This window comes from Geotrypetes seraphini, chromosome 1, assembly GCF_902459505.1.
Source record: "Geotrypetes seraphini chromosome 1, aGeoSer1.1, whole genome shotgun sequence".
NCBI lineage: Eukaryota > Metazoa > Chordata > Amphibia > Gymnophiona > Dermophiidae > Geotrypetes > Geotrypetes seraphini.
The window spans coordinates 408,281,811-408,297,820 of NC_047084.1; the positions used below are offsets into that span (position 1 = coordinate 408,281,811).

General features: G+C 44.9%; 1 protein-coding gene across 1 annotated transcript in view; it reads right to left on the reverse strand.

The window, feature by feature from the left end:
• Positions 1–16,010, reverse strand: part of ABCA1 (ATP binding cassette subfamily A member 1) — a 264,923-nt gene that overhangs the window by 24,240 nt on the left and 224,673 nt on the right. The window contains exons 38-42 of the mRNA XM_033918403.1: positions 11,061–11,176; positions 8,641–8,785; positions 8,108–8,231; positions 6,834–6,963; positions 2,095–2,215 (exon numbers count right to left, since the gene is read on the reverse strand). Coding sequence (XP_033774294.1) covers positions 2,095–2,215; positions 6,834–6,963; positions 8,108–8,231; positions 8,641–8,785; positions 11,061–11,176 — 636 coding nt within the window. The remainder of the gene's footprint in view (positions 1–2,094; positions 2,216–6,833; positions 6,964–8,107; positions 8,232–8,640; positions 8,786–11,060; positions 11,177–16,010) is intronic.

Genomic DNA, 16,010 nt, shown 5'->3' on the forward strand with positions numbered 1-16,010 from the left:
AAGCTTAGAGTGAGTTAATGGAATTACAGTTTATAGTTTACGTAATTACGATTTCTATATCGCTAATCACTGACATGCAGAACACAGCGGTGTAGAATTATTTAAAAACAAAGGAGGAAAAGAACGCCATTAAAAACAGGGCACTTGCCAATCATGCCACAGAGGGTGGGAAGGGAATAGGAAAGTAAGGCAATAAGGAAATTACAGGGGTAAAGGAAAAGGAGGGGCTGAGGGAGGAAGGTAAAAGAAGAAAAAGGGGGAAAATTAAGTGGGGGAGAAGGAAAAAGTAGAAGAGAAGATTTAGGGCTCCTTTTACGAAGCTGCGTTAGGGCATTAACGCGCAGAATAGCACGCGCTACATTGCCGTGCATTGTCAGCATTGAGCTGACATTAGTTCTAGCCGCATAGCGCGCAGTAAGATCCTGCGTGCGCTAAAAACGCTAGCACACCTTAGTAAAAGGAGCCCTTAGGGCAGATTACAATTGTTAGGGCTGATGGGTGGAGGAATTAGAGTACCTTAAATGCTAAGAAGCTCATAGATATGAAATAGGCCCCTAAATGTTTGTTTGTCTAAGGACAAATGCAAACAGTAACAAATAAAGGGCTAGATTTACTAACCTGCTGATCATGCCCGATCCGTGGCCAATCCGCGGCAGGCCAACCAATTCACGACGGGCCAATATTCAAATGGGGACGATCGGAGGAACGCCCCCCACCAACCCCACGGATCGCTACTGAGTGATCCTGACGCATGCGCAGCCCATCTTTTTTGCCTGTAGATGGTCTGCGCATGCATTTGCTGTCCGCGCTTTTTTATTTTTTACTTTACTTTTACTCGCGAGCCTGTGGTTTTAACCCACGGGCTCCTGGTGCAGGGAAGGGAGGCAAAGCAGAAGAGTATAGGAGCTGCAAAGGCAGGAGAGTCGGGGCTGAGAGCAGGGTTTTTGCACAAGCGACTGGTCCTCAGCAGTCACTTGTTTTTGGATCGGCCAGCCCAATCGGTGTGCCAGAATTTTGTTAAGTGAATCGTGTCCTTCCTACTTTGCATGCCGTTTCCCCTCATTTGCATACATGGATCAGAATCGGATCGGCACAGAGGATAGTGAATCGGATCGAAGGAAAATCGGGCCGCAAAGGGGTCACAAACTGATCAGTACACAATCGGTTTGCTTAGTGAATCTAGCCCAAAATATCCCCAAAACTACAGGATAAGCACTGGACTCTCTTCCTCCCCCCCCCCCCAAAAAAAAACAACTATAGACACATAGGAAGATGTTGGGAAATTTATTTATTACTTTTTATGTGACGGATAAAAACTGCAAAGAACTGAGATAACAAGCTGAGCAAGTGCCTACGTAACACAAAATATTCTTAGCAATCTAAAACATATTGCTTGTTATGGCACTTTTACCCATTTTGAAGCAACTTCCAACCAATGAGAAATTTGCCACAGGTACAAAGTCCAAACAATCACTTGCTCTTAATTATATGTTAGTAGACCTTCAATGGAGGAAGCGCACACACAAATACGAAAATGCCATCTCTATGAGTGGTATTCTTCCCCAGGCCTTTACCTCGCAATGATGATACCATTTTAGCCATGCTTAGAAAATCGTCTGTCTACAAATTGTCCTAATGCAGGTAAAATGTATTTTACCCATGTAAATCACTTTAAAGATCTTCCTTAAAATGTCCCTAGTCATCAAATTATTTCTGATCAGCCAGACAGAAAATTTCAGTTCATCCTAAATGCAGTTTTAATTCTGTATACCTTTTAATTCCAAACTCTGAATGTGCATTAATGTACCAGGGATCTCGATACGAAGAAAGAAAAGGAATTCTGACATTTGATCCCAAATCTGATAAATGGCAGACCATGAATGCACCAAAGCAATCTACTCTTCCATGAATAGCCAAACACCTAATATAAGGTCTCTCAAAACCTGTCTTACGACTGAGGTAAACCTTCTCCAGTCACCTGGATCCAAATAGTGACTCAAGGGGGGGGGGGGGGGGAAGGCACTAAAGTCTTGAACTGAAGAAACTGCTCATGTCTACTCATATGACCTGTGGTTCACTCATGTGTCCTCTCACCTTGGTCAGCCCTTTGATTTCCAGGATGTCACTTCGGCCACTGTCACACATTATCCTTTGCCTTTCCCTGGCCACATCATCATCCTCATCAATCACAGGGGCAAGTTTGGGGCACCTTGGCCTGTAAACACATTCAAAGCAATTATGTGAAAGAGACAGAGGAATGCCATGCTGCAAAGGACAGTACACATACAGCAGCAACTCATGCAACAGTGCCGCAGAATTGCTCTGTGTTTGGGTATGTTCATTTGCACTGAACCATGTAGGGAGATGGACTAAACCAGTTACACATCAAGAACCTTTGTTGCAATTTTCCACTGACCAGAGGTAAGCAATCTAAGACTTAAGAGCCACATCCATTTCTTGTATATCATACTCCTAGCCCACAACCTCAGAGCTCTGAGAGGAATCTCTATGCATTCTCAGCAGATGATCAGAGGTGGACCTCCTCTTGACAGAATGCTCCACTATTTAGGCAGGGTCACCAATATGATCTGTGAGCTAAAATGTTTGCTCGCCCCTGACTTAGGGCTAGATCAGGGGTGCCAATACGTCGATCGCGATTGACCGGTAGATTGGGAAGGCAACGCGAGTCGATCGCGGAGCCCATCCCGGGCACTGTGATAGACTCGTGTTGCCATCCCGATCTACCAGGCCGATCAGCCTTCCTCTCCATGACGTCCCTCACAGCCGCCCCAAGCTCTCCCTGGAGAAGCATCGGACTGACCAGCATTCCTCTCCCTGACATCGGAGAGGAAGTTCTGGGCCAGCCAATCGCAGAATGCTGGTCAGTGTGACGTTTCTGCAGGGAGAGCTTGGGGCAGAGGTGGCTTGGGGGCCTGTTCCCCAAATGCAGTGGCAGCAAGCCTAGTGGCTTGGGGGAGGGCAGGGAGAAAGAAAGAAAGGGGGCAGGCAGGGAGTCAGAAAGAAGGGGGTGCAGGGAGACAAAGAAAGAAGGGAAACAGAAAGAAAGGGGGCATGGAGAGGGAGAGAGAGAGAGAAAGAAAGAAAGGGAGGCAGGGAGACAGAAAGAAAAAGTTGGGGAGAGAATGAGGTCTGGAGGAGAGGAAGCATACAGGAGGCTGAAAGAAGGGAAGAAATATTGGAAGTACAGTCAGAAGAAGAGAGTGCAACCAGAGACTCATGAAATCACCAGACAACAAAGGTAGGGAAAATGATTTTATTTTCAATTTAGTGATCAAAATGTGTCCGTTTTGAGAATTTATATCTGCTGTCTATATTTTGCACTATGGCTCCCTTTTACTAAACCACAATAGTGGTTTTTAGTGCAGGGAGCCTATGAACGTCGATAGCAGCGCGGGGCATTTAGCGCAGTTCCCTGTGCTAAAAACTGCTATCGTGGTTTAGTAACAAGGGAGGGAGTATATTTGTCTATTTTTGTATGGTTGTTACTGAGGTGACATTGCATAGAGTCATCTTCCTTGACCTCTTTGAAAAAACCCCAGAATATGAATGATAATTAACATTTTCTCTGCCTTTCAGAGTGCTTTGTGTTTTTTAAAAAATTTTTATTGTTGGTAGATCATTTTGACTTGGTCATTTTAAAAGAAGCTCGCAAGCCCAAAAAGTGTGGGCACCCCTGGGCTAGATGCATTAAACACGGTCGCTAAGACCGTGCAAGTCACCATTGGCCGATGTTCCAACAAGTGATCAATGTTCCAACAAGTTTCCATGCAAATGATTTTATTGAGATTCGCTGTAATTCTGACTGACCAGTCACTCAGCGTGACTTTGACACATGCGCAGAGCTGGTTTAAGGAAGCATGAACAGCTGAGTGGCAGGGGAAGCCCCAAAGCAGACTCCTGTCACTCAGCTGTTAGGGCTTTTTTCATTTTTTTTTTAATGGCACAGATATTGTGCTTGTGCTACACATGCACAATATCTGCCCCATTTAAAAAAAAACCCAAAACCCTCCAGAAAAGAAAGCCCCTCCGATGATGGTCCTTCACCCCACCAACACCACGACACTGCCAACATTTTGAATGGCAGGAGGGATGCCCACACCCTCCTGCCCCCGGCCCTCCTAAACTCCTGACACCCCTTCAAACCAATGCCCTCCAATTGAAGATCAGCAGGAGAGATGCCCACTCCCTCCTGCCGCGGCAAACCCCGCCGAACCTACCGCTCTGCCAGGCCCCCCCCCACAACCCTGGTACTAAATGAGGCAGGAGGGATGCCCACTCCCCTTCGTTAAAAAAAAAAAATATATATATATATATATATATATATATATATATATATCGACAGGAGGAATGCCCACTCCCTCCTGCCACTGGATGCATCCAGCCCCTCCCCACCTCTCCGAACCTTGAAATTAGTTGACAGCAGGAGGGATACCCAGTCCCTCCTGCTTCTCAGGCCCACCACTGCAAAATGGCAGGCCTTCCGTTTCCCAGTGCATCCTTGGATGCACGGGGAGGGGCCTAAGCCCCTGACTGGCTCAGATGCCTAAGGCTCCTCCCAGGTAGCGGCATGGCCCAGACGGCTATTATTTTTTAAATATGCACAATATCTGTGCCCAAAGAAAAAAAATGAAAAAACAGGCAGGGCTGGGTTTTTTGATCCGATTGTGACATGCAAAGTTAGGGCATCAATCGGATGGCTGTTTTTTAATATTAATAATAATAATAATAATAACAGTTTATATACCGCAATACCGTTAAGTTCTATGCGGTTTACAATAAATTAAGCGAGGTACAAATTGATTGAATTTAAGAGGGGAGAAACATGCCAGAAACATAGAATGAGCAATCGTTCGGAAAAACCATGCAATGAGCCACTTTGTGCATCGTTTCAGTAAATACGATCAGTCCCTAAACCAGTCAAACCAGTTTAGCGATGAACATTAGTCGACTGGTGCTTACTTCTCAGAGGACGATTTTGCCCAGCAACTATATGCGTTTGTGTTATCCCGCTTAGTAGACTATTGCAACATGCTACTAGTAGGCTTACCTGCAAAAACTATCTCCCGTCTCCAAGTTGTGCAAAACACTGCAATCTGACTCCTGAAAAACCTGAGCTTCCACGATAATGTCACCCCTGCACTAAGATCCATGTACTGGCTGCCTATCCAAAAACGATGCGTCTTTAAAGCCCTGGTTCTAGCTTTCAAGACATTCCACAAGATGACAGGGGACAGGTTTAGAACCAATGCTAGGAAGTTCTTTTTTACCCAGAGAGTGGTGGACGCATGGAATGCTCTTCCGGAGGTTGTAGTAGGCGAGAGCACAGTAAAGGGGTTTAAGGAAGGTTTGGATAGGTACCTAAAGGATAAATGGATTGAGGGGTACAGATAGCAGCAGAGGTAGGTTATAGAAGTAGAGGTAGATTATAAAGGTCAAGAATTCACTTCACAGGTCAAGGACTTGGTGGGCCGCTGCGGGAGCGGGCCACTGGGCGAGATGGACCTCCGGTCTGACCCAGTGGAGGCAACTTCTTATGTTCTTATGACACCAAAATACATAGCATCAAAACTACAAATTTATGTCCCCAACTGACCACTGAGATCCCAAGCAGAAAAACGGCTAGCCATTCCACCCGGTCGCTCACTCACATCTGAAACAGTCCGGAAATGCTCTTATTCCCATTTCATACCCAGATTATGGCACTGTCAGATCTTTAAACAGTCTATGGAACTTCAGGAAGGATGTGAAAACCTTCCTCTTTACAAACCCAGCTCCTTAGCTTACATCTGCATCCCTGACTAACCTTTACGTCGGATCACCGGACCAAAAACCTGCCATACTTCAATGACGCACAAAACCTACAAAGCTATTTTACTTTATGTCTTCTCTGAAAATGCTGCAATTTTTAAAACACCCCATGTCCACTGTCTATATCTCCAAATCTGTATGTTACGTCTATACTGTAAAAGCTGGAATTGATACCTCTATGTACACCAAGATTGTTTTTCCCACCAAAGTTTGCCTTACTTATACTGTGAATGTAATCTTGTAACCCATTCTGGGCTCCTTTGGGAGGAAGGGCTAAATAATAAATGAATAAATCAATCAATCTAGCCCTTAGACCACTCAAATTCAGCCAGACCTCCAAGAGCAAGGAGCAAATTGTAAAGGAATGTTGCAACTTATGTAGTGGGTGAAAACAACTTGCAGCTCAAGTCCTTTTCCAGCATCTAGGGGCTCAGGATTCATGTTGCAATAATTCCTTGTTTAGAGGTTTCATCCTTTTTCTTCAGTGAGAAAAATAATTTTAAAGGGATACATGAGAATCAATATTCAATCTGATAAAACATCAGTCAATTCAGAGGCATTGTGATTCCCCACCATTATCCTACATACCCTTAGCAAATCCCAAAGCAGGCATGGAGCTCTGCAGGTACCTCTTTATTTAGTTCCACTGTCCCCTGCCAGACATATTTTCAAAGAAAACCCCTAAAAGCCAAACAGCTACTACAAAAAAAATGTCCTTTTTTGTACTATTATATTTTAATTGATGAATTTGGATTTTTACTCCCATATTATTTACTATGATATACTGTTATTGATGTATTTCTCTGAAATAGTGGATTGAATTCATTTAGGCCCTCTTTTTTAAAGCGGCGGCACTAGCGAGTGCCATATGACGAATGCTTCCACATCCATTCGATCCCTATGGTCTTCAGAGCATTTACTGCGTCGGTCTGAAGTATTGGGCTTTGTAAAAGAGGGGGATAAGGAAGGCAGTTTAAAAATAACATCGGTTGTAGCCAGCTTACCTTGGCTTGATGAAAAACCTATACTCTATCAGCAAGGTGATGATAAAGAAGACCACACCCTCAATAGCCATGGCAAACAGATTTCGGCCCACGAGATCCCAGGACATCGGGGAGACAAAGCGATTCTCACCTGCATATTAAAATTATTTTAAAAAAACAGCAAGAGAAAATCAGAAGGGAATGTCAAAACAGTAACTCCTGTTCACAGCACAACCTGAGATTAGAGTCATGAAACCTCAGATTTCCAGTTATCACCGATTCCAATTACTCAATATGATATTGTCAAGTCACTTAACCTCCACTAGTCTAACACTTTTCTCTGTGGCCCATTAGATGCAGTATACTAGTTCTAATGGCTTGCTGAATCATATACCTGGAAAAAACTGCCTGACTCAATACTTCAAGCTTTGTTTATTTCACGAGTCTTAAGTTCTACTCCGTATAAGTGTACGCATAAGTTTGGAGTTTGTATTTCCAGCACAATAGCGCCATCTAGTGGACCGACACCCATGCCCCTGAGGCAGGCTTCCAACTGGAGGCCAAAACACAGACCGTGTTGGTGTCACCAAAGGCAAATGACTCTATATCCATGTATTTATACATGTATTTAATTTTGACTTGAGTTTATATGAATAAATTCTATTGGTTCCAAGGTTGATGTGTTCAGTCCCTCTGTTTGACTCTATGTGGGGTTGTTTCTCCTAGGGTTTTTTATTTTGTTGTTGTTACTATTGAATACCAGACCATATTTTATTTTCTGGTAGCAGTGTCTAAGGCTCCAACTAAACAATCTAAGTCTGCATGACAACTGTTTTAAAAAAAAATCTAAATAGAAATGTCTGTACTGCAAAAAGGCACACATAAGGTACTGTTTTAGACTTCTCTCAGCTTCCTGTATTGTATTCAGTCATCTGATTTTTCCCTTGGGTTTTCACTGTGTCTAACTGCTGTTTACCAAAGCAGAAGCATCAAATATTTGAAGACCACAGGCTCCCTCCCTCTCTCATAGGAATTCTGTCCTATCAGCTTCTCTAGAACAGAATTTCTAGGAATCTGACAGTTTCTTTTTTTTGTAATAAACAAGTTATGCAGGATTATAATTGATGCACTTTGAGATAAAGTACCTTAAACATAATTTGAACATTGAACTTCGTTCTATACTATAACAAAGTTAACAATTCACTTTCACTTTATTTGGGAGTAGGAAAGGGTTATGACTTCCAGTCTCAGAATGAAACAGAAGAAATATGATTACACCATGAGAAAACACTCACCGAAGCGTTCCAGGGCATCAGCCATAGCTTGATTCTTCACCATATCTATCAAACCCCGGCCCAAGCAGAAATGAGGGAAAATCAGGAGCACCATCTTTAAGGTATCATTAATATCATTCAGTTTCTAAAAAAGCAGAAGTTAAGACACACTAAAGTCAGTTTGAAAAGCGTTGGGCATTTCACATGGGAGACTAAGTTTTCAAAGAAGATTTGCCTTCATTTAGACCTGCAACTGTATACATAAAAAGTGTTGCTGCCATGGTTGATAATTGTGCCAGTATAGGTAGCGTGATTACTTCCCCAAACGGAGAAAAAAACCAGAAAGTCAATATTTAAAAGAACATATGCAGTAAGCATCAGGTGTTAACTTTGGAAGCCCTTTCTTTTAAAAACTGTGCACTATCTAATGCATAGCTTTAGACCAGGCATTAAGTTATGCATTTAGGAAGAGGTAGAATCAGAGGCCACAACAAATGTTTTTCTTGCTGTTCATGAGATAAGTTTATTCACATCCAGACAGATAAATAACTCACGTTGTCGGTGAAAAACTCAAGGACGAAAGTGGCCACACTGCCATTTATCCCAATAAAAAGGTTCATACTGGTGAGCACCACGTAGGCTGTGCTAGGGATCTTGAACACAAAGGATGCTGGGTACATTAGAGGGGTTATAGACCACCTGCAGAAATTCAGACAAAAAACTCTGACATTTTCAATATACTACCTAGCTGACAAGATATGAGGTATTTTTCAAGTCACACAAATCAACTTGTTCATCAAACATAAACTACAGAGTTTGCATTTGAAGACTGTGTCCAGATAAAAAGTACATGTGTACTCAGTGGAGGTAACAAACACGGGTCCCACAGCTACAGGATGCTCCCAGGCCTCATAGTTTGGCATCTCTCCCTCCTCCTCCAGCAGTCTTCACAGGGGTCACCAGCAGTGGAAGTAATTCTAATATGCTGCTGTCACCAATCCCAGAGATTTCCCTCTGCTGCATCACTCCCTCCCCTCCTAAGCAATTTCCTTTATCTGCCTGGAAAGAACATGGACAAAGGAAAGCTCCTGGGCCAGTTGCAGAGATCATTAGCAGAATTGCTACCATGCCGATGACTTCTGTAAACAAAAGTGCTTTTTAAGGTAAACCAGAGAGAGCGAGAAATATGCTGAATGGGAGGGGGAGGAAGAGAGATATGATGGATAATGGGATGAATAGAGGAAAGAGAGGGAGAAATGTTGGATCAGGGTGTGGGAACAGAGGGGAGGAGGGAGAAAATCTGGATAAAAGAAGGCAAAGAGGGAACAGAAAGGGAAAGAAAATGGTCCTGGGGATGGAGGAAGAGATACCAGACAATAGGGGTGGGGAGAGAGAAATATTAGACTGGACAGGGCTTCAGGGGAGAGAGCTACTGGACAATAGAAGATAGGAGGGAAGGGGGAGATACTGGGCAACAGAAGGCAGAGAAGGAACAGAAAAGGAGTACTGCTGGACAATAGGAGGGAGGGAGAGAGAGAGAGAGAAGCTGAATCATATGTGGGGGGGGGAGAGGAGATATGCTGGACCATGGGGTGGGAGAAGTAGGAGGGAAGAAGATGGGACAGGAAGATGCTGGGGGATAGAGGGGAAAGGACAGAGAGATGTTATGTTACAAAGTTGGGGGAATGAAAGGGAGAAAATATGCTAGGCAACAAGAATGGAGGGAAAGAGATGCTAGAAAAGTGGAACTATGTGGGAAAGGACAAGAGAGGGAGCAAGGAAATGAGTCAGAGGAGGATTATATAATGGGGAGAAGATGAGAGTGAATAGGAGACCAGGGAAGGAGTGAGATAGGAAATGGGAGAGCAAGGGGAAACTGATAGATACCTGAAAAGTAAAAAGAAGGAGATGGATGAGAAAGAGGTGAGATTTGAGTGGACAGAGGCAGAAAAGAAAAAAGGAAAGAACTAAAAGGGAAAGATCAATATGTCAGAGACAGGTGTAGTGAGGAAATGGAACAAGGCAGGAGAAAGAACAAATGAACAGCATTCAATGGAAAGACATACAAGAAAGCAGAAAAGAGAAACTGGGGTAACATGATGGAAAAATAAAATGTCCAGACAACAAAAGGTAGAAAACAGTGTTTCACTTTTAATTTATTAATGAAATGTTTTAGCTGTGGGATATGTGCATCACAGATGTTTATGTATTGTGTTCAATGTATTGTGAAAATGCTTTTTTCCCCCAGCATTGCAGCACTTGACAAGTTTAACTTTTAAGTTTTTCAAGTTCAATTTTTGTCTTCATATTTCTATTTGTGATCCCTTGTTCTATGTTTGGTGAGGGTCTGTTTGTGTTTTTTTGTTGAAGAAGTCATTTAAAGTTATTTATGTATGACAGTAAAGACAGGTGAGGAGATCTGAAAAGGGGGCAGGGAGGAGAGAGGATCATGTGGCCCCCTCCTTTAATTCTACTCTGGGCCCCAGCATGGTTAACGCCGGCCTTAATATCAAGGATATCACTTGGTCATGCATGTGCATTTTTTTTTAACTCTCATGTACATAAACATTTTGTTCTTTGACCAAGATTCTTCCCTTCCCTGAACACAATTCTTTTTACTAAAATATGGCTGTATAAGAAAATAGCACTAGCCTTACGGCCAGCTGATGCAGTTTTGAAAACAGGACCCGACATATCAACAGCAACTGGGGTTTGCTCCTACCCCATTCTAACTACAGAGATCACATAGATGGAGTAAATTTGGGAAGGGTGGGGGCGTCTATGTTTTAATGACATTTTTTTATTACATCAAAAGAAACAGATGAAAGAACCCCAAATCTCAAAGTTTTTTGTTTTTGTTTCTAATGGAAATGAAACAAGGTTTATTCAGTTAGTTAGAATACAAAAGTATTCCATACAAATGCTACTAATTATTTCAAAACACATGATCCAAAAACTTAGTTCATCACCTTACCCATAAAGTAAGAGGAGGAGAGCCAGAACAGGTAGATTAGACGAGGACACGTAAGACTCTTGCTGAAAGCAGACAAAGATGACGATGACAAGTGTAGCCGGAACAATGTAATTGCACTAAAACAAAAAGAGACCCAGGTTAATTGGAGAGACAAAAAAACAAAAAAGCTTATATGTACTGTCTCTGCAAAAAAGTGATTAAAGTAGTGAATCCAAAATGTTGAGAATGGTCATTGTCTTCACATCATGGGTCCATAAGCAGTCTGCAAATGTTACATGTTTGAACTTCTGTAACTTTTTAATTTTTTTCACATAAAAGGATGGGGTTTGAACTGTTGAATTACAAATTGGGTGCTCTAACAGAATTCATTAACACCTTATTTTTTTGTTCTGGTGACTATAGTCAACTTGTCTAAGAGGTGGTCACTAGTGCTACACAATTCAAATCTATTTAAATAAATTTGTTAAGACAAAAAAAACAAACTCAACGATTTGTTGGCTCCCTGAGACCCATTTGGGCTTTCCCTCTGCCGCCGGTCCTTCCATCTAATGTAACTTCTAGTTTTGCAAAACCGGAAGTTACATCAGAAGAAAGGAGTTTGGCAAAGGGAGTGCCGAGCGGACCTCTTGTGTAGATCAGCGACAGCAAGGTGATTGGTTGGCTGGCTCTCTCCTTCCCGGCCGGAAGTATTTCTCCTCTCCTCCTCGGCCGCATCTACCAAGTTTCTACTCCAGGCAAAAGCAGCAGTGATTTAGCAATCCACAGAGTTCTCCTGCGGCTACTCCAGGCGTATTCTCTCCATTCAGCCCCCCAAGCAGAAACAGGAAGTTTTCACTGAAGGTGGGTCGCAGTGGAGAGAAGACGCAAGGAGTGGCAGCAGGAGAACTCTGGATCGCTAACTGGCAACATCAAAATAAAGGTAGATGGAGGGAGAGGGGAGACAGACTTGGGGGAGTTGGTGGACTGGAGAGGGAGAGATAGGGAAAAGATGGATGGGAGAGATGAACTTGGTGGAAGAGGGGAAGATGGATGGTGGAGGCCAAGGGGGGGGGAGGGGGAGATGTTCTTGGGGGAGAGGGAGAGATGAACAGGAGAGATCATGGAGAGGGGAGATGGGGGGATGGAAGAAATAATGGATCTAAAAACAGGAGAGGGAGAGAGATGGTGGACAATGGGATTTAGGGAGGGAAGGAACAGAAAGGGAGAGCAGTTGGACACAAGGGATGGTGTGGAGGGGGATAGAGATACTGAATAGGAGGGTAGTTGGGAAGAGAAAGGGAGAGCTGGTGGACCCTGGGATGGTAAGGAAAGAGGGAGAGATGCCAGATGAAAGGGTAATTGAGAAAAGGAGAGATGGTGGATCTGGGGATGGTGGGGTCCATTGCAGCAGCTACAGGAATGCAGACAAAAAAAGGAAAGATGCCAGGCCTCCGGGGGAGGGAAGGAAAATGGAAGGGGAGGATAGAGATGGAAGATGGATGGTTAGCACGGAGAAAGAAGAAATCGGCAAATGGGCAAGAGACCCTAGCAAGCGAGTTATCAAAAAATGTTTGTTGCAGAGTCTGGGACCAACATGATTTGAATAATGACCAGACAACAAAAGGTAGAAAAAATAATTTTATTTTCTGTTTTGTGATTACAATGTGTCAGATTTGAAATGTGTATCCTGCCAGAGCTGGTATTAGACTGCGAATGTGAGCTAGGATTTAACAGAGAAAGGAAAAGTCTTTTTTTTGTTGTTTATTTTGTTTGCATCACAGTGCCAGTGTGGGTAGGAGAGGGCAAAGGGGGTGGAGTGGGTGAAGAGGCTATAAAATAAACCTACCTGGATGTTTGAAAAAAAAAAAAAAACAAAAAAAAAAAACCCCAAAAAAACAAAACAATTGGGCAGGAAAATCGAATCGAAAAATCGATTTAATAGGCTGAATCGAATTGAATCGAAATTTTTTTTCCTGAATTGAGCAGCACTAGTAGTCAAATATTCTTAATTCTGTGAATGCAATGTAGCTGAAACAGCCTAGGCCAATGTCAAAAAACAGCCTAGTAAATGTCAAAATGGTCAATTGTATACCTATATAGCCTAATGCGTTTCTGCCAGGTACTTGTGACTTGGATTGGCCACTGTGGAAAAAAGATACTGGGCTAGATGGACCCTGGTCTGAACCTAGTATGGCTATTCTTATGTTCTTGTGCAGAGGGCTGAGAATCTGGGGAACTGTGTTCAATTCCCACTACAGCTCCTCAAGACTCTGGACAAGACACGTAACCCTCCACTGCCCCAGGGACAGCAAAAGTATTTGCAAATAATAAATGTAAACCATTTTATTTGGACCACAGAAATATGGTATATTAAACCACATGGCATAAATACACGTGAGGCCAGTCTCTTACAATTGAAAGGAAACTCCAGAGTTAAGAGGTGATAGGCTCAGGAGTAATCTAAGAGAATACATTTATGCAGAAAGGGAGGTAGATGCTTAGAATGGTCTCCCAGTAGAGGTGGAAGAGACAAAGACGTGGAGGGGTATAATCAAAAAAAGCCTCAAAGTCCCCTTTTGGCCTAAGTCCTTAAATGTTCAATGCAGAAGCAGGGAAAGTGTCCATAACCAAAACAAACGTCCTTGTTTTGATTATGGCCTTCCTCTGCCTAAATGACCAAACATCACTACATCTAGAAGTACACCCACACCACGTCTACACTTTTCAGCCATAATGAAACAAAAAAACGCCTAAGCCCCAAACGTCCAACAGAAGGGCTTTTAGGTGAAGGAGGAGCCAGTCCTTCGCCTAAAAGCTGGATTCTGTAACCGGTGTCTGTCAAAAACAACACCGGTTACAGAATCCCCCCCCAACCATCCAGGCAGGAGGGTGCCCAAGCCCTCCTGCCATGTCAAACCGCGACCCCCCACTCCCAACAACATCAGGGCAAGAGGGAGCTCAAGCCCTCTTGCCCCGGCCAACTTCGGCACCCCCGATGATATCGGGGCAAGAGGGAGCCCAAGCCCTCTTGCCCCGCCGATTAACATCGGGCCAGGAGAGAGCCCAAGCTCTCCTGGCCCCAGCGACCCCCCCCCCCCCCGCAACTGGCTTGGGCCAGGAGGGAACCCAAGCCCTCCTGGCCCCAGCGACCACCTCCCCCGCGACTGGCTTGGGCCAGGAGGGAACCCAAGCCCTCCTGGCCCCGGCGACCCCCCCGCCGCTACAAGAATGGGCCAGGAGGGAGCCCAAATCCTCCTGGCCCCGGCGACCCCCTACCCCTCCCCTCACTACAATACGGGCAGGAGATATCCCAGGCCCTCCTGCCCTCGACGGAACCCCCCTCACCCCAACGATCACCCCCCAGAACCCCCCATCGCCCCCCCGCCGACCCGCAACCCCCAGGCTGACCCCACGACCCCCCCACCCCCACCCCGTACCTTTTTTTAAGTTGGACAAACAGACTGGAGCCAAACCCGCCTGTCCGGCAGGCAGCCACCGGCAGAATGGGGCCTTATTGGCCCAGCCGTCCCAAAGGCCCGCCCATAGGTGGGGCCTAAGGCACCTGGGCCAATTAGAATAGGCCCAGGAGCCTTAGGCCCCTCCTGGGGGCAGGGCCTGAGGCACATGGGCACTTAGACATGGTTTGCGAGATTCCATATAAGAATAGGGGTCATATTTCCATATAAGAGATGGTCGCTATGGACACCATTTTCATAGAGGTGCAAGAGAGGCTCTGGGTGATGGGGCATCGATCCTGGCCTCCCCCCTGGATCACCAGGTAATATCATTGGTAGCTACCAGGTGGGTTTTGGGGGTTTGGGGGTCTGCTGGGGGTTCTACATAGGGGGGGGAGGTTCAGGTCACAGGGGACTTTATCCTCACAGCACCGGACCATGGCTTTGCGTGGCCTGATGCTCCCGGACCACAGTAATAATGCTGCTTCTATGGTGGCTCGCAGGCAGAATTATTCCCATAGGATGGGATTCAGCAACCTGTGGTACTGGGATACCTAATCCCACAGAGCAACAAGGTGAGGTAAAGGGTGAAATGTTACCACATCTTGATGAATTCCCCTCCCCTAAAATCTTTTCTAGATTCTATTTGGTTTTTAATTTCATTTTAATTATCATACATGTATTCAGAAAATGCATCAGAAAAGAACTTCCCTATATACTCAAATATAAACCAAGATTTTGGGGCCAAAAAAAATGGAGTCAGCGCTAACCTGCCCCCCTCTTGAACCTGTTGCAGGCCTCTGCCGGCCTGTCATGAGACCTGGTGGTCCAGCGGTAGCTGGGACATGAGGGATCACTCCCGTCTCCTGTCTCAGCCAATTCTAAAAATTTTTACCTCCTTCCCGCCTCCCCCGCATACCTTTATTATCCAGCAGTGAATCGCAGCAGGAGCAACCTTCCTTCACTCCTGCCCATACAAAGCCACTAGCTAATGGCTGCTACAAGTTCTCATGATCCAATCAGCCAGAATGGCAGCCAATCAGCTTGCGGCTCTGCATGGGCAATAGCAACTTTGCTTCACACCTGGCTGTGCAGAGCCGCTAGGTGATTGGCTGCTGTGCTGATTGGACCACAAGAACTCACGGCAGCCAATCAGCTAGGAACTCTGCACGGGCAGGAGCAAAGGAAGATAGCTCCTGCTGCGATTCACTGCCGGACCACCGGGGATACTAAAGGTATGTGGGGGAAGCGTGAGGGATGTTAAAATACTTAGAATTGGCTGAGACAGGAGGCAGGAGGTATCCCTCCTGTCCCAGCCACCGCTGGACCACCAGGTCTCACGGCAGGCCCGGTGGAGGCCTGCAAGTCATAGGGAGGGAGGAGAAACAGGGTACAGAACCTGGCAGGGATGGAGTGGGGCTGGGTGTAGAGACTAGTAGGACAGGGGAGTGAGTGAGTGGGCTGGATGCAGAGCCTGACAGAGTAGTGAGGGAGGGGGAACAGGGTAAAGAGCCTG